This window comes from Salmo trutta, chromosome 3 (assembly GCF_901001165.1).
Source record: "Salmo trutta chromosome 3, fSalTru1.1, whole genome shotgun sequence".
NCBI classification, from domain to species: domain Eukaryota; kingdom Metazoa; phylum Chordata; class Actinopteri; order Salmoniformes; family Salmonidae; genus Salmo; species Salmo trutta.
In genome coordinates, this window is record NC_042959.1 from 35614977 (window position 1) to 35638948 (window position 23972).

At 41.4% G+C, this 23972-nt stretch overlaps 1 protein-coding gene and 2 long non-coding RNA genes across 6 annotated transcripts; 2 read left to right on the forward strand and 1 right to left on the reverse strand.

The window, feature by feature from the left end:
• Positions 1-3726: 3726 nt before the first annotated feature.
• On the reverse strand, positions 3727-4559 carry LOC115174455 (piggyBac transposable element-derived protein 4-like). The gene is made up of 2 exons (XM_029732991.1): positions 4406-4559; positions 3727-4257 (listed from the first exon to the last, which is right to left on the reverse strand). Exons 1-2 carry the CDS (start codon positions 4545-4547, stop codon positions 3938-3940), a joined length of 462 nt encoding a protein of 153 aa, XP_029588851.1. The 5' UTR covers positions 4548-4559; the 3' UTR covers positions 3727-3937.
• Positions 4108-5971, forward strand: LOC115174461 (uncharacterized). Its single transcript, XR_003871780.1, has 2 exons — positions 4108-4240; positions 4602-5971. It is a non-coding gene; the product is annotated as an uncharacterized LOC115174461 (long non-coding RNA).
• Positions 5972-6966: 995 nt separating this feature from the next.
• Positions 6967-10908, forward strand: LOC115174465 (uncharacterized). 4 transcript variants are annotated; one of them, XR_003871782.1, is made up of 4 exons: positions 6967-7421; positions 9598-9678; positions 9909-10031; positions 10149-10908. It is a non-coding gene; the product is annotated as an uncharacterized LOC115174465 (long non-coding RNA). The 4 variants fall into 4 exon arrangements; XR_003871784.1 differs by lacking the exon at positions 6967-7421 and having other exon boundaries at positions 9146-9678; positions 10149-10211; positions 10382-10908; XR_003871783.1 differs by lacking the exon at positions 6967-7421 and having other exon boundaries at positions 9150-9678; positions 10149-10211; positions 10445-10908.
• The last annotated feature ends 13064 nt before the right edge of the window (positions 10909-23972 follow it).

Sequence of the window (23972 nt, forward strand, 5' to 3'; positions counted from 1 at the left end):
CTCAGTGCAAAAAGACAACTAAAGCTTACTGCTAATTTTTTATTTCTTGTTACAAGCCGCGTTTCATTAAAGCCTATTTATTTTTGTTACAAGCCGTGTTTCGTTAAAGCCTGTGTAAAGTTAATTTGTTTCAAAGTACCGGTAGGCATGTTCAAAATAATATTTTTTTTTTAATTCAGTGGGTGTGGCTTAATAGTCCGGAAATTACGGTAGGCTAAATCAGTGTTAGTTTGCTAGCTAGCTAACAGATAGCTAACATCATTGATAACAGCCTTCCCTGTGGCTCAGTTGGTAGAGCATGGTGTTTGCAATGCCAGCATGGTGTGTGCAACGCCAGGGTTGTGGGTTCAATTCCCACAGGGGGCCAGTACAAAAAAAAAAAAATGCATTCACTACTGTAAGTTGCTCTGAATAAGAGCATCTGCTAAATGACTAAAATGTAAAATAATGCTGGGCAGGCCTCTTGCTAGCTTTCACTCAAATGCGAGGGACTGGCTAAAAACACATAGATAATGAATATATTGTTCTATGATAGTAAGTTAGCTTGCTAAATAATAGTGTCTGCAGTCTATGGCATCCATATTCACAGCCCAATGCAAATGTATGAAAACACTTCAATGTAATATACTTTATGTTGATCTTCACCTCAAAGTAAGTATAATCTCATTCTAGTTCTTCTGTGGTTGACCTGTCTCTCAGTTTGTGATTGACTTTACTGGTCAGAGGTGGGCTCTCCCACCATCAAGGAGGCGCAGGGGGAGGGACCTAGGTAGGCCCGTAGAAGTGGGGGACTTAAGTGACAACAACCACTCGGATCACTCAGATCCAGGGCAGGTGAATCCACTACCCCAGGGAGATAAAAATACTAACGGAATCTCAAAACATAAAGGACCACACACCAGAAGTCCAGGTTCTCTGTCTCGCTCCCCAACTAAACAAGATTTGAATGAGAACAAAGCAGGATTTAATAGCAGAAGAAAGGGACATTATTGAATCCAATTCGCTCAGGGATTCTTCTTCGACTGGACCATCAAATGACAAGAAAGCCATGAAAAGCTCAGACACAGACATTCCAATATGTTCAATAAAATCACCAAGTGCGCCTAAATCTGAACAGCCTGCAGTGGCAAGAAGCTCAGGGTCTTCTACTAACCAGATAACTGGGAAGTCACAACAATACTCAGGTAAACCTTCTCAACCATTGTTTGAAGGAAAAGAAGAGCCAGAATGCTTAAAGTCTGAGACTTCGACCTCTATAACCATTCCAAATGAAGCTGGAATGGTCCAAATGAAGCTGCACTGGAGAAGTAGAAAATGGTGTATTGGAAGAGCAAGAAACAGAGTCTATTACAACGAACAAACCTCTTTTGACAGAGAAATATAAACAACCAAGGTCCGCACAATCACTACTAGACAACACTCTCTCCCTCACCCCCTAAAGCCTACACTGCAAGTCAGCTCTCAAAAACAAGAAATAAAAGCAATACAATTAGGGAAATATTACTTAAAATAGGCAACATTATCTGCCAACAGAACAGGAAAATTTTACTTGACAAGATTTTTTAAACAAGTTAAAATATCTAGTCTCAAAGAACGTACAGATATCTTAAACCTAGTGCGTTCAGACTAAAAACAAGTAATTTGTCTGGATACAAAGAAAAGATGTAAGAATAATTTTCTCAATATGTAGGAAAATGTGCTTAAATTTAGCAAATGCTAGTGCCATCATCTTGAAATAAGGCTATATGTTTAGTAAATATATCTTAAAACCAGTACAGCTACACTAAAAACAAGTACATTTTTCTGAATGCAAAGAAAAGATTTAAGAATTATTTTCTAAATCTGTAGGAAAATGTGCTTAAATTTAGAATCCAATGCTATTGCAATCGTCTTGAAATAAGGCAATATTCGCAGGAATTTACAGAAACATTTTGCTTAAAATAAGTAATCTTGACTAAGATAAATGTACTTGTACTACTATTAGAAATGAGATTGGCTTGCTTAAAGAAAGAATGAAAGAATGTCCCGTGTGGCTCAGTTGGTAGAGCATGTTGTTTGCAATGCCAGGGTTGTGGGTTCAATTCCCATGGGGGGACCAGCACCGGGAAGAAAAAAATATAAATGTATGAAATGTATGGATTCACTACTGTAAGTCGCTCTGGATAAGAGCGTCTGCTAAATGACTAAGATGTAAATGTGATGAATCTCATTTATTTTCACTTCTTTATTGAAGACTCAGTATATCCAGAGGCTGATATGGGCAGAACTGGATGCAAAAACAACAAAGGCCATTGGTGGTCAAGGTGAAAATGTAAGACCAATGGGAAGATAACATACATAACAGTGCTTTAAACCTTCTTATAATAAACAACAAACGCCCTGTCTATTTATTAACCCTTTCACGCGTGAGTTCCAAATATCTCTAACGGTCGCCCCAGCGTGAGTTTTTTTATGCACGTGATGTTCGAACGTTCTCTCCATTCCAGGATGTGATTGATACGTAACAGTGCATTTAATCCGCGCTGTCCTCAAACCAAAGCACGCAGACTGTTTTTATTTATAGGCTGTTTCAACTTCAATTTCAAATGATTTTCTAACAAGTTTTTATTTTCTAAGAACAGTTTGAATTTAGGTGTGTTCCGCCTCCTCATTCATTCACATAAAAATAGTCATTTTTTCTTTTGCGGACAATTTAATTTTTGGGACATTTCTGACCCGGACAAAATTCCCCAAGCAGTTTCCAATTGTTTGTGCAGTTCAAGTCTGCAGACATTTGCTAATCTCCCGTCAGAACAGGATCTGCACACGTGTTCACATTTTCCATCTGTTGCCCTCATTGTTTTCGTTACTAGTAATAACTTTGGAAATGTGTGCGTTTCTATCAAAGTAAGTGCAGTATTACGTTGTAATTGTAGCGTACTGTATGTATGGAGCATAATAGATTTGTGTATATTCTTTATAACCGCGGACACGTGAGGTAACGTTACTCATTTTATAACCTTTATGTTATATTCAATCGTGCTTAGGTAGCTAGCTACATTCTTCTATTAGCTCTGTAAAACAATGCTAGTTGCGTCGGAGAAGTATTAGCTTGTGTTGTATTTTGAAGCTACCCTGGCCTTATGACTCCCTAGTGGCGCAGCGGTCAATGGCACTGCATCTCAGAGCTACATTTCATCACTACAGACACCGTGGTTCAAATCCAGGCTGTATCACAACTGGCTGTGATTGGGAGTCCCATAGGGCAGCGCACAATTGGCCCAGCGTTGTCCGAGTTTGGCCGGTGTAGGCCATCATAGGTAAATAATAATTTGTTGTTAATTAAATGACTTGCCTAGTTAAATAAAATAAAACATATGACCATGGTTTGTTTATTTGGTCTATTCAGCATAGCTCTGTTCTGCCCTGCCCCCTTGTGGAGCTCAAAAGGTAGTTTCTTACTGTTATAACTCAAATCTGTGATTTTGTCAATGCAATAAACTATTTTTATAGCAGTGTTTATTATGTTATTTGTAATATTGTTTTATTGCTATATCCTTATTGTATTCTAATTAATAATTCCTCTTTATTCTGTACTTTCAGAAACCACAAACAGTATTTGCCAATATCATAACTGGAACTGGACATCTTTCCAGCTGAAGATTGAGGACAGCTTTTGTATGCTAACGTACACTCCTTAACAGTTTTACTGGATGAAAACACAGCAAGAAAACACATAGGCCAATATGTAATAGTCGTCTATTTTATTGAAGTATTGGTAGTTGGTTCAACAACAATTTGTTTTACTGGAGGACAAAAAAATTGAATATGCATAACCCATATTTAATATTCATTCAGTGACTGAATAACAACTGCATTTCCACCCCCACCTCTAAAGGCATAGTATCATGGCAGGTCACCTGTCAGGTCAGTCAGCCACTTATTGCTGCAGATGTGCTCAATAATGCTTGAGCATGTGATACTCCTCAAAGCATGGTGAAATACATAGAGGTGTATCACAAGCTAAACACATGTATTTTGTCATCTTCCTCTGCTTACTTCTCCTGGCGCCAGACAGGCAGACTTTGCAGTGCCTCCGTGTGCGACTACCTTGAGCAGCAGTTTGAGGGACTTTGCAGGGAAAATGCCGTGCAGTGAGGCGTAGGGGATTGTCTACAGCAGGGCGACCCCCAGTGGAGGGGCGCCGAGGGGTGTGGTGCTCCTCCAACAGCTCTCTCATGAGGTTCTCTCTGTATTTTTGGTAGGTAATTACTTTACCTATGAGGGAGTGGGGAGGATGAGGAAAGTTAGAGGATGATGAGGCAGTGGGTAGGTTGGTGAGATATTGTCACTGTAATTGCATAATGGATTTGTATGTGAACTGTACATCCAATTACAAAAATACCTTGTTCAGTAATCATCTCACCTGTTAGTTGGCGGTGAACTATGCTGCCGTTGAGGACAGCAGTGTCGATCAGCTGGAAAAATATCTTCTTATACCACTTGGTCGTTTTCCGAGTGCATTCCACAAAGCTGTTTATCATGTCCGCCTTATCCACGGCCCCCATTTTGAGGTTATAGTCTAGCACACAATCTGGTTTGATCTTTCTCTCTCCCGTCAGGTGGTCCACCTTCCCTGTGGCCGACATGGTTGCTGTATGGACAGTGGAGAGGACATGGACGTCTCGTTTGTCATGCCACTTTACTGCCAGCTGTTGACCGTTCTCCTGGAACTCCACCTCCCCTCTCTGCATCTTCCTGCATCCGAATGCCGGCATCCCCTTCCTGTTCGACCTGACTGTGCCACAGGCCCCTGTGCTGTTGGAGCGCAGATGCTGGAAGAGTGTGGGACTGCTGTACCAATTGTCCACGTACAAAGTGTGTCCCTTGCCGAGATGAGGAGCCAGCATGGTCATCACCACGGACCCGGACACCCCAAGCCCCTCAATGTTTGATGTCAGTGGTGGACCCTGTGTAAACTATAATATCCTGGACAAATCCTGTCTTCACGTCGCACATGACAAAGAACTTGACCCCAAACCTGTGCCTTTTGGAGGGAATATATTGACGGAACGCCAGCCTACCTTTCCATAGCATCAGGGACTCATCAATGCATAGGTCCTTGTATGGCACAAAGACCCGACCAAATGCTGATGTCAGGCTGATAAGAACAATTCTTATTTTGTATAACGGGTCACTTAGGATGGCAGTAGCATTGTTGACGAAATGCAGGCATCGCAGCAGAATTAGGAAGCGGTCTTGGGAAAAGAGGGTGGCAAAGAAGGGAGTTGCAAACATAGGATCTGTGCTCCAGTAGTCTCTTAGGGAGTTCTTCTTTACTATCCCCATGAGGAGGACTGTCACCAGGAAGGTATACATTTCACTAATTGTGGTTGTCACCCATTTAGCGAGTTTCCCCCTCACTCCTGGCTCTCTTCTCCTGTAGCTCCAAGGCATAGCGATTGGTCTCCTGTACTATGTTTCCCACGAGCTCCTCTGTCAGAAACAACTTGAAGCACTCTGCCTCAGTTGGAAATGGCAAGGGGCGTTGCACTCCAGACTGGGACTCGTCAAAGCAAACAGCAGGGCCAGGAGGGGTGAAATGACTGGCGGCCTTCCAGCTACCACAGAACTCTTGTACTTCATCCACTGTCGTTCTGCCTCCATCACCACCAGCATCTTCAAAGGGACCTGGTACTTGGTCAGTGGACAAGGGAACCTCAGATTCAGGGTTCTCAATGGCTACAAGGTTGGGGGGCAGCTCCTCACTGTCAGAATCTGATTCCTGACTTTCAGACTCATTGTCAGAATTTTAAAAAATCGCCGGAATTTCCACATTTGTGAGTTGTCTCCTTTTGAAAGACATTGCTAATGCTACAGCTTAGCTCACTAGCTACATACATAAACAACAACACTGAATGGCTCAGAGTGAGAGGGGACGTGATTGACTGCCGGCATGCGTCACTTGTATCAATAAATCACCATCAGAAAATGTTTTGTGTGGTAATTATTTGTGTATTTACTGTTTTATTCACATGTTTTCAATTCTAGGTGACAAATCATGCATTCCGATTCTTGCATAGATTGTAATGGGCACATATTATGTGTGTAAAATACTTATTTGAAGGTTATACTGATTATGAGCTAAGCTAATTCCAGCTACGTGTATGGAGCCATGTTTGTTGACATACAATGCATTCTGGGTTTCACGTAATCGTCTGACCAAAGATGTTATAACAAAATGAGGTGAGTAAGAGTTCACTCATTTTTTGAGGACTTCTGGAAATGAATGGTGGGATGTGAACGACGGTAGACACACCCCTTCAACGTGCATACTATAAACAGACCGAACTCATCTTGTCTGTTATCTTCGGTTTCTGTAAGGAAAAAAATGCATGGCTGCGCGCTGAAACTAATGGTCGGATTACTTTCGATTTCTAGAAAGTGTTTTACTCAATTATTTTGATCAACGGTGAGCAAACCCGTGATGGGATTAATTGTACATAGTAATTGCTATTAGCTAATTCATAGTGTAGTTTATGTCAGCCTACAGTTAGAAAATATGACCGCTTGTGTTGCGTCAATCTTTCCTCAGCTCTAGGACAAATGTAGCCTACATTTTTCCAGTTAGGATGATTGTGTTATGCTATAGATACTTCTGTGAATATCTGAACATTGCATCCAAATATAAACTGCTTACATTCTGGACATAACTTTGTAAGGACTGTGTTTGTGTAAATAGTTTCTGAAAAAGTGTGGCCAGCTGCGCGCTGAAACTAATTGTCGGATTACTTTCAATAATTGTACATAGTAATTGCTATTAGCTAATTCATGGTATAGTTTACGTAAGGACTGTTTGTGTAAATAGTTTCTGAAAAAAGTGTGGCCAGCTCAAATGTTGATTGTTGCGTCATTCGAAACTGGCCGTTATAAACGAGCGTTCTAAATGAGTGTTCTAATCACACGGGGTGTGATCGTACGCTTCAGGGACCACTGTAGAACGATCACACCCCGTGTGATGGTACGTGTGAAAGGGTTAAAGGTTATAGGATCAGTTCTCGGATGGGCCAATACACAGTTTTGTTATCGGGACCGGAAATGAAAAAATTGTATTGTGCAACCCTAGTCAGTAATGAACTTTTTCCACTCGGCCATAGCCTTTTTATATGAAGAAGTAATGTCCTGGTCGTGGATGGCGTCCGAGAGGACTTCTGTCTGCAGCACAGAGAGGAGTGTCGCAATGCACTTGGGATATGTGAGGTAAAGGTGTAATAACACGCCATGAGATACATCACGCTGGCATAGATGTCCTCTTTTGGGAAGGTCACCACAGGCATGGTTCCAATGGCCAGTACGCAGTTGGGTTCGCAGACAATCACAACAGGGCTGAAGAGTGGTCTCGCCTGAAGAAAGGTCCCAGAGGAGGTGCCTGGTCTTCACAGGTCTGATTCTTGACCCTGTATAAGACATACATTTATTCAATGGCAATTATAATGAAAAAAGAACACCACACTGTAACAACAACGTAACAGCAAACACCAAAACAACTACATCTTTAGATAGATGTATTGTAATGATGGCCAGGAAATGCTACTTTGATAACAGGAAACACTGTCTGCATGGTAAGATTAAATGTCTCCCAAATGTCAAAATCTAACATTACCTAATTTTCACCATGAGTAAATCTCCAAATGGTTCTCCTTCTGAAGAAGTGCTCTGGCCTGGGAAAGAAATCACTGTAAATCCTCCTTAGAAAGGCTGGGCAGCATGTTTGTGCTTATATTAGCAGCTGAAAAACACATTTAACCACATGGTAAATAGTTAAGTAATTAGCAACTAAATCATAGTTTATAGATGCAAAGTGTCAGGTTGATATAGGTTATGAGACATTAGCATACTGTCTTCCCTTTCCAGTTAATGCGGGAATGATTTACCAAGCTAGCGAATGTTTGCTAACAAAATTAGACTACCAGTATATCATTAACGTTGACGTTAATTACTTTAAACCGAAAGATAGTTTCATTAGCTTGCACTAACGTTAACGTTAAATTGTCTCCCATATTGAAAATCTTAGTTAGTTAATCTTTGCTTGCCTAGCTAAGATTGTAGACAATGACTGACACCATCGAAAATTTAGCTTCGCTGTCTTTGGCGCCCTTTCTATTTATTTTCTATTGTCAATAGAAAGGGCGCCAAAGACGGCGAAGATAAATAATCGACGGTGTCATTTACACCTCGTTAACACTATTACTGGCAATAAAGCACTCAATCTAACCAAAGTTCAAGTTTTTTTCAACGAATGGCCGTTCGTGCAGTTATTAACTGCTAACAGTCAATGTAACCTAGTTAAAATTAGCATGCTAACTTGGTTTGCCAACTTTCCAATTCAAATGAACGTTAGCTAATGTTAGCTTGCTAAGGAGAAAGGTAGACGGTATAAACAAATGAACATTACCTTTTAATACTGCGGTTGATATATGATCCATGCCTGGATATGTGTCATCCATTCCATCTTCATTCATGGTGTTGTTAAATGACTCAAAGATTTGGACCGTCTTTGACTTTTTAGTTATAGGCCTCCCTTATGTAGCTAGATAATGTGATGAACGTCCGTTAAGCAATATCACAAGAGAGGGAGTGCTGAATATCAATCAGCACGGCTGTGATTCGGTCGTCGGTACGAGGCCACAGATAATAATATTCAGTATAACAGCACGACCTCAGTGTGATATTGCTTTTATACAACAGTTCTACAAGCGCAATTTATTAGTTAACAGTAATAAGCGACAACAGATTATGAATTGTTTATTCATTTAATCATTTATTTGGCCCAGCCAACACACATAGTTCCACAACTGGAGTGGGACATAGTTCCCCAACTGGTCTGGGACTGGACTGTTGCCAAGCACCACATATACATTTTCCTACACACTAGGTTGTTACTTCTACTTTGTGTAGGTCTTCACGTTACCGTCCTCTCCTGACGACCATTCATAATTTAACTCAAATGTTATTTGTGGAAATATGCTAATCTTTGCGGTGCGAAGTTTGTTACAATTTAAGATAACGATCATTAACGATCATCCCAATCTGGCACTCATACCATCACGGCTGTCTAATCATCCCCAGTTTACAATTGGCTCATTCATCCCCCTCCTCTCCCCTGAAACTATTCCCCAGGTCGTTGCTGTAAATGAGAATGTGTTCTCAGTCAACTTACCTGGTAAAATAAAGGTAAAATAAATAAATAAAAATGTAATTAACGGTTATTAGAACACCTGTAAAGCGGAGTGATACATGTATAGTTAAAAGTCCCAGTGCTGTTTAACTCTACTCCAATCAAATTACTTGGTCGTATTATAAATACTTGTGAACATGAGTTCTTTTCGCCCTTTATATCGAAAGCAGTGGGAACGTTTTACTTGCGTTTGCTTTTAGTAACGTTCAAAATGCTTTGGCGGTGCGTTATCGGCTGCGTTTTTATTACTTTTTCATTGAAACTGTTATTGAGCCATATCAATAGATTGCACAGTCGCAGCCCTGATTTCTGGTTGCTCTGTGGTATTGACGGATGCACTGAGGAATATAGTGTACCATTCCTTCTATCATCATGTAAAGAGAAACCACCTTCAACACCTACTTGATTGCACCCGACCAGATGAACAGTCATCAGAGGAAAGCCAAGTACCACCGGAACAAGTAAGTAACTAGCTAGCATTTTCTTTTTGTTCTCTGGATTTAAAAAAATAATTTAATGAACGGACGATACAAAGACAAAAGTCATACTGTCCATAGGCAATGACTCTTATGGCTAAAGCTGGGTTAATGTGAAAATAATCAAGGATAAATAGGAACAAAACACTTAAATAGCTCTATTGGTGAAACTAAATACAATTTCAAATAATCTTTCTTTGATGTGGGTTACACAGGACAACATTCAACCCGATCAGCTTCTAGCTAACTCTAGCATCACTGATCAGCAAATCCATACATCTGACTCGGATGAAGGGCAAAGGGGCATTGACCAACATGAAGCTGTCACAGTGCAACAAGTAAGTTACTCATAGTCAGTCTTTGCAACCACTTCTCCTGTCACAAACATTATACTTGTCATGAACTAGTAATGTCCAGCCTCAGGATACTACATTCAATGTCAAACATTTTTTTAGGATCTGACAACACATGCCACTGCTTTTGTGATAAATGACAGAGCCAAGCATCGTCTCTCACAGGTAAGATGCTTTTTCTGAACAGAACACAGCATTTGGTTTGTAACATTATGCAGAGCATTTTGTAGTGGTTCAGTGATGGTTGAGTTCATTCTCAGTGCTAGGTTGTCCACCTTACTATTGTTGATCCCTTATGTTAATGAATATGTCATAAGCAAATCTGAAAATCATAGGTATACATGATGGTGTGTTCCAACCTCCATGATTGATGACATCCCCACCTCACTCTCTCAAAGGCATGAATGACATTGTTGCTGGGGTACAGCAGTATCAATCATCACTATTGGACAACCTCAGGAAGCAGATGGAGTCAGTGCTAAGGAAGCATTCAGGAAGCACATCAGGTCAACTTGAAAAAGATGCAATGGATATATTTGACAATTTCATTGACCCTTTTGCTGGCGTTGCAACAACATTTAGACAAGACAGTGTTATTGTTTAGCAGTTTGGACGCAGAGGAAATTCCAATTGCTTGAACCATATGCAGGATGAAATGTGGAGGTTCAAAATACATTTTCATCAAAGACAAATTATTTCATTATGTACCATTAGTCAAAAGTCTAGAACATTTCTTATCAAACCCAAGGATTTTGTCTATGGTTGAAAAGGGACCCCAGATGTGTAACGGGCGTCGTATGTAGTAGACCAAGGCACAGCGGGTTGAGTGCTCATCTTAAACTTTTATTGAACACTTACAAAACAAGAAAACGAACACACAGTATTGCAGGCTACACACACAGCTATGCAAAACAACTTCCCACAAAAGACAGGTGAAAACAGGGCTACCTAAGTATGACTCCCAATCAGCAACAACGATGTACAGCTGTTCCTGATTGAGAGCCATACCAGGCCAACAAAGAAATACACAACATAGAAAAAACAGAAATACAAAACATAGAACAATACCCAAAAACCCTGGAACACATAAAACAAACACCCCCTGCCACGTCCTGACCAAACTACAATAACAAATAACCCCTTTACTGGTCAGGACGTGACAAGATGTGCAAGGAAAGTTTTTTTTCATGAAGTTGTTGATGGTGCTCTTCTAAAATCACATGCCTTTGGTTTCTCTGAAAATAAGGGATTGCAGATTGTTCTGTACATGGATGAAATAGAAATTTGTAATCCACTAGGATCCTTTGCATCAAAAAACAAGTTAATGGTGTACTACACCCTAGGAAATATAAATCCAAAATACAGGTCTAAACTGGCTGTTATCAGGCTACTTGCCATGGCTAGATCAGCAGACCTCCTTCAATCTGGTGTAGATGTAATATTGAATAGAATCAAGGAAGACATGGATGCATTGTACAGTGGGGTTAAAATGCTAACTATTAACGGAGAGAAAACGATATATGGTGCCATGGTCTCTCTGTGGAGACACCCTGGCACAACATGAACTAGCAGGGTTCAAAGAGGGTATGGGCTTTGCTACAGTAAGTGCAGACACTGTGAGTGTTCTTTTGAGGACATGCAGTCACACTTCAATGAGGATGCATATACTAAAAGGACATTGGAGAAGCATGTCAGACAGTGTGATGAAATAGAAAAGGCACCAACCGACTTGCTTCACAACAGCCTGAGCACAACATATGGGATCAATAGAAGGAGCAAGTTAGTTGAATTCCCAGCCTTTGATATCATACAACAAACTCCGGAAGACATTATGCATGTAATTCTGGAGGGCATAGAACCATTGGAAATCAAATGTTTTGAATCATCTTGTGTCAGGACAGATTGATCTGAACTCAGTGAATTCTGCTATTCTTGGTTTCCCTTATTCCCCTCTAGATGTTAGAGATCGGCCATCCCCAATTTCAGTTAGTAGATTAACGTCAAGTGATGGTAAACTTAAACGGTCATCTGGGCAAATGCTTGTCCTGCTAAGGATATTGTCATTTGTTTTGGAGAGTTTGGAAGTCAATGCATATATACGACTGATAATTGAGCTAATAGAGATTGTACAGATAGTATTTGCACCAGTTCTTTCCATTGTGACTGTGTCTAGGTTGAAGTTACTCATTGAAAATCATTTGAAGCATTGGAAGGAGCTTTTTCCAGACTGCAATGTTACACCTAAACAACATTATATGATACATTTTCCATTACAGATAAAGTCATTGGGTCCAATGGTTAGACATATGTGTATGCGGTTCGAGTCTAAACATTGTTTCTTTAAACAATGGGTTTCCAAGCTCAATTAAACAAATATTTGCAAGTCTTTGATCAATCAGAACCAAATATATGAAAGCTGCCAAAATGTTGACAGTTCAATGCACCCATTTTTTTCAAATGAAAGGGAGATGGGACCTGTATCAGAGGTTAAAGATCTACACTATTTACGTGGAAAATTGAGGGACTTCCTAGGTTTCAATGAAGTAAACCATTCTGTATCAGTCAAATGGCTTGAAATAAATTCTAATAAATACATAACTCAGAAGTCCATGATCTTTGCCAAAGTACTGAATGGTAATATGCCAGAATTTGGACTGGTCAAAACATATTTCTTGTTGATTCTAGGCTTTATCGTTTGAAATATCAACCATTTCAAACTATACGCTTTGATAGAAACGTCATGGCTTATCAAGTTGAGGTCCCACACCTTGCACAGGCCACTGAGTTACTGGATGCTGAAAAGCTGGTTGATTTGACCTCTTATTACACAATTAGCAACAAGAGCAAAACTTATGTACAAGTCAAATACCATCTTGGGGATGTAATAGAATTGTACAATAGTTCAAATGACTCAGTGTGTTCCCCAGATATGAAAAGTGTACTGTCTTTGTTCTGTACTGTATTTTGTCTACATGAGTGCTGTGTGTAAGATTGACAATAAAACAGTGAATTCCATTTGGTCAATATCTGTTCTTTAATATGTGAAGAGATGAAAAGGATAAGATGCCTGACTTTGACAAAGCAGTTTTGTACTTGTCAGTGTTGATCAAACAGCTGAGAGCCTGATGACTACTGCGTGGAGGGATGGCAGTGACGGAGAGGAGATGGGTGGAGAGAGGGGGTAGAGAGAGGGGATGTGGTGAGGATCACACTGAGCCAGAGGTCAGTAGTGAAGACAGGAACTATGTGTTTCCAATCCAGCTCACTAAACTGAGGCAGCTGACGGCTGGACCTGTTCAAGACCTGATAGTTAGGAGTAATGTTTCCCTCTTCTCTGTTGTTTCTCTCTCTCTCTCTGTGATCCAGGTTAAAGATGTCCAGGTTAGGACAATGTAATAATCCCATGCATAATAATTTAATGCGGGAAGCTTTCGAAAAGAAACAAATTCATGGGACCAGCGTCGTTGCTAAAGATTCTACAGGATTAGCATTGAAAATGTGACTAGTAGTCAGGAAATCAAGTAATAAAGTAGCTGTAGATCATTAGAAAAACGTTTAATCCCCAGAGTGGATTTCCGTAGCTCCGTGGAAAGCTAATTAGCATAATTTAAAAGATTCCATAAAAATCTGTCAGTTTCAGCTAGAGATATCGATCCACCGCATCCGTCGATGTCGCATTTGCACATCTACGGTGAAAGGTGACAGAGCTAGAGCGGTGTTTGTCAGACCGTGAGACATCCCGAAAAAGAAGGGCACCTATTGGTTTATGAGTAAAAATATAAAATACATACGTTGAATATCCCTTTGAGCATGGTGAAGTTATTAATTACACTTTGCATGTGTAAAAGGGTTGGTTATTTTCCCCCTTGACACTGCATAAACATGTATTCGATGTTTATGTATTCCAATTGGGTTGGTTGAATTTACATATCAATAATGTATTATGCCATTGGTCATTCTTGCAAATAGGGGGATATCGCGAACGTACACTATAAATTCTTCCCAGTCTCCCTGTCTGTACCGGACATTGTTAAAAACATGGGCACCTGGGTCATACAGGCAGCCTGGCTGGCATGGTGCTGTCTGTGGAGCAGCATGAGGCTACAAGGCAGGCAACAGTTGGACAGCGCACCAACCCTGACTCATACTGCTCCTTCTGTCAGTACCTGTTTTCAGGGAAGCCAATGGTCCCAAAATATTCCACATACAGCAGTTCATACACACACACTAGGCTCCCGGAATAGGTTATATTACATACAAGTTGTGCACAAAGCAGCAAACTAAAGTAATGCAGTTAACTTCATCGTGGGCACAGTGGGACTTTATATCTGTGTTCAAATGATTTCTTATCCCCTGTGTCTTATTTGCTGAAGGCCCTAGTCATCCCTGCCTTTACCTGACATTGTTGAAAAACAAGTGAAGAATGAATAAAGATCATACACAAACAATAGGCTCCTGGAGAATGTTATTTTACATTGAAGTTTTACTGAAAGCAGCCAACTAAAGTAATGTAGTTAACATAAGTTCAATCACAAAGTCTGGTCTGAGTGCCTCTCCTCAGGTTCATTCAGTAGTACAACACAATTCACATTGCATTTTATCATGGGCACAGTGAGAATTTATTATGTTTTACACAATATTGTATCATATTTGATGGCTTACTGACCTGTCGGTCCATAGGCTCGATGTGCTGTACTCTCCGCATCTGGACGCTTTTGCTCGGATCACACTGGCACAGGATGTCCATGCACTGGATGGTCTGAGGGATGCACTCCTGTTGGACTGGAAAACAAAGAGACATTTGGTCAGTGTATTTTTCAATGGTTTATCACCATCTTTATCTGGACAGAAAACGTCTTGTTTATTATAACACAAACCCATCTTGGACAACATGGCAAGTGGTCCCTTAACACCCAATCCTTATTGTTTGTTCTTGTTTCCCAATAAACAGTCTGGATCTTCCTCTTCTGCCATGATGGAAGAGCTATCTTTTCTAGTAAATACAGGGCCATTTCTCTTTCTCACCGGAAAATGGCAGCTGCAGACCGCAGTGTTGTCACTGGGTTTCTGGTCCACCCATCTGAAAGACAAAAAAAAGTTGATTTTACTAGCTAGCTAGGTCTATTACTAAAATGGTAACGTCTATATTAAAATACCATAACCCAAAGACTTGACTATAGTAACGGTAAAATAGACTGGGCTTTGGTCTATCTGCACATCTAAAATCCTACTATGTGGATTGAACATTTCTGTTGGGATGGAGGAATTATCTGGAATGCTCAACTAGATGATCAGGACAATCTAGTGTACTATTGATGATAGTCCCCCTATGATAGGGGACCAACAGTGATAGGGGGGTCGTCTGACAGGGACTGACATGCAAGGATGGAACATAAGGATTTTGGGCACTGGCCAGCAGACTACGATTTCTAGACCATGTGATGTTTGTAAAGGCAAAATGTTGCTGCTGTGTCAGGCTAGTTTGTCTACTAGCCAGTCTAAAAAGTACTAGCCATGGGCTAGCTTAATTTCTATCCCGGATGACATGTATAACTGACTTCACAGGTCATTTGATTAGACATGTACAGTACAACAGATGCACTCGTGGAGCAAAATCGATTGTGTTTTGTATGGGAAAATATTGAGCTCACAAGTCCTTTGTGAGCTGGCTAGCCAGCTAGTAAACGTTAGCTCACCATTCGTGTAGTCCAGTGGCGACCCATCATTCAGGCAGGTGGGGCAGAGCCAAGAGTGTGCAAAGCTATCATCAAGGCTACTTTGAAGAATCTCAAATATAAAATATACTTTGATTTGTTTAACACTTCTTTGATTACTACATGATTCCATATGTGTTATTTCATAGTATTGATGTCTTCACTATTATTCTACAATGTAGAAAATAGTACAGATTTTGACTGGTACTGTATATAACATTAACAAACGGGTAGCCTAAACAATTCACACAATGACACAATAAATGCGCACGATTTGTCAGGAGACAGAAACATGCCTTTATTGCGTCTTCGCCACGCACCCATTCCCTCCTTCTTGTCAGATAAAAAATAAATAATTATACTCAATACACATAGCCTAATCTTTACAACATTAACTAACAAAGTGCTCGGTTCTAGGCCCTCTCCTCTTTTCTCTGTACACCAAGTCACTCGGCTCCGTCATATCCTCACATGGTCTCTCCTATTATGCGGATGACACTCAACTACTTTTCTCCTTCCCCCTTTCTGACACCCAGGTGGTGACACGCATCTCTGCATGCCTTGCTGGTATGAAAATGGCGCCGATAGAGAAGGCTGCCGTGCTTCTAGCTCTTAGGAAACTGCAGTATTTTGTTATTTTACGTATTATTTATTATGTTATTAGCCCTGAAAATGCTTTGTGTTATTACATACAGCCAGGAAGAACTATTGGATATCAGAACTCACCAGCACTACCAGCATTACGACCAGGAATATGACTTTCCCGAATCGGATCCTTCGTTCGCACCCCCCAGGACAATTGAACTGATTCCAGAGGCCAACCCAAAACACCGCCGGTGGAGGAGAGGTACTCAGAGGGTCTTCTAGTCTGACTTAGGAGGAGCGCACACCACCCACCGCTTCCGAGTATATTACTCGCTAATGTTCAGTATCTGGATAATACAGTTAACAAGCTCAGAACTTGACAACTTTTCAGAGAGACATCAGGGATTGTAACATCCTCTGTTTCACGGAAACATGGCTCTCTTGGGATATACAGTCTGAGTCCGTCCAGCCAGTTGGGTTCTCAGTTCATCACGCAGACAGGAATAAATATCTCTCCAGAAAGAAGAAGGGTGGGGGTGTATGTTTCATGAATAACGACTCATGGTGTGATTGTGATAACATACAGGAACTCAAGTCCTTTTATTCACCCGACCTAGAATATTATTATTATCTCCCAAGAGAATTCTCTTTGGTTACAGTCACATCCATGTATATCCCCCCTCAAGCTGATGCCACAACGAACTTCACTGGACTTAAGCAAACTGGTAACCACATACCCTGAGGCCGTATTTATTGTAGTTGAATATTTTAACAAAGAAAATATGAGAAAAAGGCTGATGAATTTCTATCAACACATTGACTGTAGCATTCTCGCTGCTAAAACACTCAACCAATGCTACTCCAACTTCCGGGATGCATACAAGGCCCTCCCCTGCCCTCCTTTCGGCAAATCTGACCACGACTCCGTTCCTATAGGCAGAAACTCAAACAGGAAGTACCCGTGCTAAGGACCATTCAACACTGGTCTGACGAATCGGAATCCATGCTTCAAGATTGTTTTGATCACGCGGATTGGGATATGTTCCCAGGTAGCCTCTGATAATAACATTGAGGAATATACTGATACGGTAACTGAGTTTATCAGGAAGTGTACAAGAGATGTTGTACCCACTGTGACTATTAAAACCTACCCTAACCAGAGACCGTGGATAGATGGCAGCATTGGCGCAAAACCAACGCATTTAACCATGGCACGGTGGCTGGGAATATGGCAGAATACAAACAGTGTAGTTATTCCCTCCGCAATGCAATCAAACAGGCAAAACGTCAGTATAGAGACAAAGTGGAGTCCCAATGCAATGGCTCAGACACAAGACATATGTGGCAGGGTCTACAGACAATCACGGACTACAAAAGGAAAATCAACCACGACGCGGACACCGACGTCTTGCTTCCGGACAAGCTAAACACCTTCGCCCGCTTTGAGGATAACACAGTGCCAAAAGTAACTGAGCTAAATGACTATCGCCCCGTAGCACTCACTTCTTTCATCATGAAGTGCTTTGAGAGACTAGTCAAGTATCATATCACCTCTACCTTACCTGTCACCGTAGACCACTTCAATTTGCTTACTGCCCCAATAGATTCACAGACAATGCAATCGCCATTGCACTGCATGCTGCCCTATCCCATCTGGACAAGAGGAATACCTATGTAAAAATGCTGTTCATTGACCATAGCTCAGCATTCAACACCATAGTACCCTCCAAGCTCACCATTAAGCTTGAGGCACTGGGTCTGAACACCGCCCTGTGCAGCTGGGTCCTGGACTTCCTGACTGGCCACCACCAGGTGGCGAAGGTAGGAAACAACACCTCCACTTCGCTGATCCTCAACACTGGGGCCCCACAAGGGTGTGTGCTCATCCCCTCCAGGACTCCCTGTTCCCCCATGACTGCATGGCCACTCACACCTCCAACTGAATCATCAAGTTTGCAGACGACACAACAGTAGTAGGCTTGACTACCAACAATGACAAGACAGCCTACATGGAGGTGAGGACTCTGGGAGTGTGATGCGAGGAAAATAACCTCTCACTCAACATCAACAAAACAAAGGAGATGATCGTGGATTTCAGGAAACAGCAGAGGGAGCACTCCTTTATCCTCTAGGGGACCCCCTTCCCGTTCTCATCCCGGTAACGAGATTGCTTGACAAGATAGCAAAAATCGAATAATTTCAATTTCTCAAACAATCAACTATTTTACACCATTTGAAAGATAAACATCTCCTTAATCCAACCACGTTGTCCGATTTCAAAAAGGCTTTACGGCGAAAGCATAAAGTTAGATTATGTTAGGACAGTACATAGACAAAAAAATTACACACAGCCATTTTCAATGCAAGGACAGGCGTTACCAAAAGCAGAAAACCAGCTAAAATGATGCACTAACCTTTGACAGTCTTCATCAGATGACACTCCTAGGACATTATGTTAGACAATACATGCATTTTTTTTCTATCAAGTTCATATTTCTATCCAAAAACAGCATTTTACATCGGCGCGTGACGTTCAGAAAATGTATTTCCCCCAAAACTGCCGGTGAATCAGTACTACAATTTACAAAAATACTCGTCATAAACGTTGATAAAATATTAAACTGTTATTCAAAGAATTATAGATTAACATCTCCTGAATGCAACCGCATTGACAGATTTCAAAATAACTTTACTGGGAAAGCACACTTTGCAATAATCTGAGTACTGCGCTCAGATAAATACACTAGGCAATACAGATAGCCGCCATTTTGGAGTCATCTAAATGCATAAATAGCATTAGAAATATTTACTTAACATTAATAATCTTCATCAGAAGGCACTTCCAGGAATCCCAGGTCCACAACAAATGTTGTTTTGTTCGATAAAGTTCATAATTTATGTCCAAATAACTCCTTGTTGTTCGCGCGTTCAGTTCAGCTACTCCAAATGTAGGAAGCGTGCGGAAAATGTGACGACGAAAAGTAAAAAAAAATCTATTTACGTTTGTTCAAACATGTCAAACGTTGTATAGCATCAATCTTTAGGGCCTTTAGAACGTGAAGATTCAGTAATATTTCAACCGGACGGTTCCTGTGTCTTGAAAAACGTTTGGAACAGAGCTTCCTCTCTCGTGAATGTGCGCCAATGAAGTGATGTCCTTCCCTGGGTGACCAACTTCCCAGCCTTCTCATTCGGTCTTTGTTCATCATAGACGCCTCCCACAACTTTCTAAAGACTGTTGACATCTAGTGGAAGCCTTAGGAAGTGCAAAATGAATCCTTTGTCACTGTGTGTTCAATTGGCAATGACTTGAAAAAAGTACAGGCACAAGATTTTCCTTTCCTGCTTGTATTTTTCTCAGTTTTTTGCCTGCCATATGAGTTCTGTTATACTTACAGACACCATTCAAACAGTTTTATAAACTTCAGAGTGTTTTCTATCCAAATCTACTAATAATATGCATATTCTAGTTTCTGGGCCAGAGTAGTAACCTGTTCAAATTGGGTACGTTTTTCATCCGGCCGTGAAAATACTGCCCCCTAGCCCAGACAGGATCGGCAATGGAGAAGGTGGAAAACTTCAAGTTCCTCGGCGTACACATCTTTGACAAGCTGAAATGGTCCACCCACACAGACAGTGTGGTTAAGAAGGAGCAACAGTGCCTCTTCAACCTCAGGACGCTGAAGAAATTTGGCTTGGCACCTAAAACAAACTTTTACTGATGAACAATTGAGAGCATCTTGTCGGGCTTGTCGGGCATCTTGTCGGGCTGCATCACTGCCTGGTACCGAACTGCACATCCACAGGGCTCTCCAGATGGTGGTGCGGTCTGCCCAACACTGGGGGCAAACTACCTTCCCTCCAGGACACCTACAGCACCCAATGTCACAGGATGGCCAAAATGATCATCAAATACAACAACCACTCGAGCCACTGTCTGTTCACCCCACAATCATCCAGATGGTGAGGGCTCAGTACAGGTGCATCAAAGCTGGGACCGAGAGAATGAAAAACAGCTTCTATCTCAAAGCCATCAGACTGTTAAATAACCATCACTAGCACATCAGAGGCTGTTGCCTATATACATAGACTTGAAATCACTGGCCACTTTAATAATGGAACACTAGTCACTTTAAAACTCATTACTCATCTCATATGTACAGTTGAAGTCGGAAGTTTACATATTCTTAGGTTGGAGTCATTAAAACTAGTTTTTCAACCACTCCACAAATTTCTTGTTAACAAACTATAGTTTTGGAAAGTCGGTTAGGAAATCTACTTTGTGCATGACAAGTAATTTTTACAACAATTGTTTACAGACAGATTATTTCACTTATAATTCACTGTATCACAATTCCAGTGGGTCAGAAGTTTACATACACTAAGTTGACTGTGCCTTTAAATAGCTTGGAAAATTCCAGAAAATGATGTCATGGCTTTATAAGTTTCTGATTGACATAATTTGAGTCAATTGGAGGTGTACCTGTGAATGTATTTCAAGGCCTACCTTCAAACTCAGTGCCTCTTTGCTTGACATCATGGGAAAATCAAAAGAAATCAGCCAAGACTGCAGAAAGAAAATTGTAGACCTCCACAAGTCTGTTTCATCCTTGGGAGCAATTTCCAAATGCCTGAAGGTACTACGTTCATCTGTACAAACAATAGTACGCAAGTATAAACACCTTGGGACCACGCAGCCGCCATACCGCTCAGAAAGGAGACGCGTTCTGTCTCCTAGAGATGAACGTACTTTGGTGCGAAAAGTGCAAATCAATCCCAGAACAACAGAAAAGGACCTTGTCAAGATGCTGGAGGAAACAGGTACAAAAGCATCTATATCCACAGTAAAACGAGTCTTATATTGACATAAGCTGAAAGGACGCTCAGCAAGGAAGAAGCCACTGCTCCAAAACCGCCATAAAAAAGCCAGACTACAGTTTGCAACTGCACTTGGGGACAAAGAGTGTACTTTTTGGAGAAATGTCCTCTGGTCTGATGAAACAAAAATAGAACTGTTTGGCCATAATGACCATCGTTATGTTTGGAGGAAAAAGGGGGAGGCTTGCATGCCGAAGAACACCATCCCAACCGTGAAGCACGGGGGTGGCAGCATCATGTTGTGGGGTGCTTTGCTGCAGGAGGGACTGGTGCGCTTCACAAATAATTGGCATCATGAGGCAGAAAAATGATTCGGATATTTTGAAGCAACATCTCAAGACATCAGTCAGGAAGTTAAAGCTTGGTCGCAAATGGGTCTTCCACATGGACAATGACCCCAAGCATTTAAAAAATATATATATTTTTTATTTCACCTTTATTTAACCAGGTCTGCCAGTTGAGAACAAGTTCTCATTTACAACTGCGACCTGGCCAAGATAAAGCAAATCAGTGTGACAAAAACAACAACACAGAGTTACACACTTGATAAACAAACGAACAGTCAATAACACAATAGAGAAATCTGTATACAGTGTACAAATGAAGTAAGGAGGAAAGGCAATAAATAGGCCAATAGTGGCGAAGTAATTACTATTTAGCAATTTACACTGGAGTGATATATGTGCAGATGAGGATGTGCAAGTAGAAATACTGGTGTGCAAAAGAGCAGAAAAACAAAAACAAATCTGGGGATGAGGTAGGTAGTTGGTTGGATGGGCTATTTACAGATGGGTTGTGTTACAGCTGCAGCGATCGGTAAGCTGCTCTGACAGCTGACACTTAAAGTTAGTGAGGGACATATAAGTCTCCAACCTTTTTGCAATTTGTTCCAGTCATTGGCAGCAGAGAACTGGAAGGAAAAGTGGCCAAATGAGGTGTTGGCTTTGGGGATGACCAGTGAAATATACCAGCTGGAGCGCGTGCTACAGGTGGGTGTTGCTATGGTGACCAGTGAGCTGAGATAAGGTGGAGCTATACCTAGCGACGACTTATAGATGACCTGGAGCCATTTCGTTTGGCAACAAATATGTATCGAGGACCAGCCAACGAGAGCATACAGGTCGCAGTGGTGGATAGTATATGGAGTTTTGGTGACAAAACGGATGGCACTGTGATAGACTGCATCCAATTTTCTGAGTAGAGTGTTGGAGGCTATTTTGTAAATTACATCACCGAAGTCAAGGATCGGAAGAATAGTCAGTTTTACGAGGGTATGTTTGGCAGCATGAGTGAAGGAGGCTTTGTTGCAAAATAGGAAGCCGATTCTAGATTTAACTTTGGATTGGAGATGCTTAATGTGAGTCTGGAAGGAGAGTTTACAGTCTAGCCAGACACCTAGGTATTTATAGTTGTCCACATATTCTAAGTCAGATCCGTCCAGAGTAGTGATGCTAGTCGGGCGGGCGGGGGTGGGCAGCAATCGGTTGAAGAGCATGCTTTTCATTTTACTTGCATTTAAGAGCAGTTGGAGGCCACTTTTGGAGGTTTGTTAACACAGTGTCCCAAGAAAGGCCAGAGGTATACAGAATGGTGTCGTCTGCGTAGAGGTGGATTAAAGAGTCAGAGCGACATTGATATATACAGAGCCGGCCCGAAAAGTGACCCCTGTGGCACCCCCATAGAGACTACCAGAGGTCCAGACAACAGACCCTCTGATTTGACACACTGAACTCTATCTGAGAAGTAGTTAGTCAAACAGGTAAGGCTGTTGAGTCTGCCGATAAGAATACGGTGATTGACAGAGTCGTAAGCCTTGGCCAGGTCGATGAAGATGGCTGCACAGTACTGTCTTTTATCGATGGCGGTTATGATATTGTTTAGGACCTTGAGCGGGGCTGAGGTGCACCTGTGACCAGCTCGGAAACCAGATTGCATAGCAGAGAAGGTACGGTGGGATTCGAAATGGTCAGTGATCTGTTTGTTCACTTGGCTTTCGAAGACTTTAGAAAGGCAGGGCAGGATGGATTTAGGTTTGTAACAGTTTGGGTCTAGAGTGTCTCCCCCTTTGAGTGTCTCCCCCTCTTTCCAATCTTTAGGAATCTCAGATGATACAAAAGAGAGGTTGAACAGACTAGTAATAGTGGTTGCAACAATGGCGGTGGATAATTTTAGGAAGAGAGGGTCCAGATTGTCTAGCCCATCTGATTTGTAGGGATCCAGATTTTGCAGCTCTTTCAGATCATCAGCTGTCTGGATTTGGGTGAAGGAGAAGCGGGGGAGGGGGTTTGGTCCAGTTGCTTCGGGGGGTGCAGAGCTGTGTGCCGGGGTTGGGGTAGGCAGGTGGAAAGCATGGCCAGCCGTAGAGAAATGCTTATTGAAATTCTCTAATACTTCCAAAGTTGTGGCAAAATGGCTTAAGGACAACAAAGTCAAGGTATTGGAGTGGCCATCACAAAGCCCTGACCTCAATCCTATAGATTTGTGGGCAGAACTGAAAAAGCGTGTGCAAGCAAGGAGGCCTGCAAAGCTGACTCAGTTACACCAGCTCTGTCAGGAGGAATGGGCCAAAATTCAGCCAACTTATTGTGGGAAGCTTGTGGAAGGCTATCCGAAACGTTTGACCCAAGTTAAACAATTTAAAGGCAATGCTACCAAATACTAATTGAGTGTATGTAAACTTCTGACCCACTGGGAATGTGATGAAAGAAATAAAAGCTGAAATAAATGATTGTCTTTACTAATATTCTGA

Bases quoted from the DNA above. Each gene is read 5' to 3' on its own strand.
- LOC115174455 (XM_029732991.1), bottom strand. From the start codon at position 4,547: ATGGGGGCCGTGGATAAGGCGGACATGATAAACAGCTTTGTGGAATGC. The intron at 4,258-4,405 runs GTGAGATGATTA...ACTCCCTCATAG, and splicing joins AGTTCACCGCCAACTAACAG to GTAAAGTAATTACCTACCAA.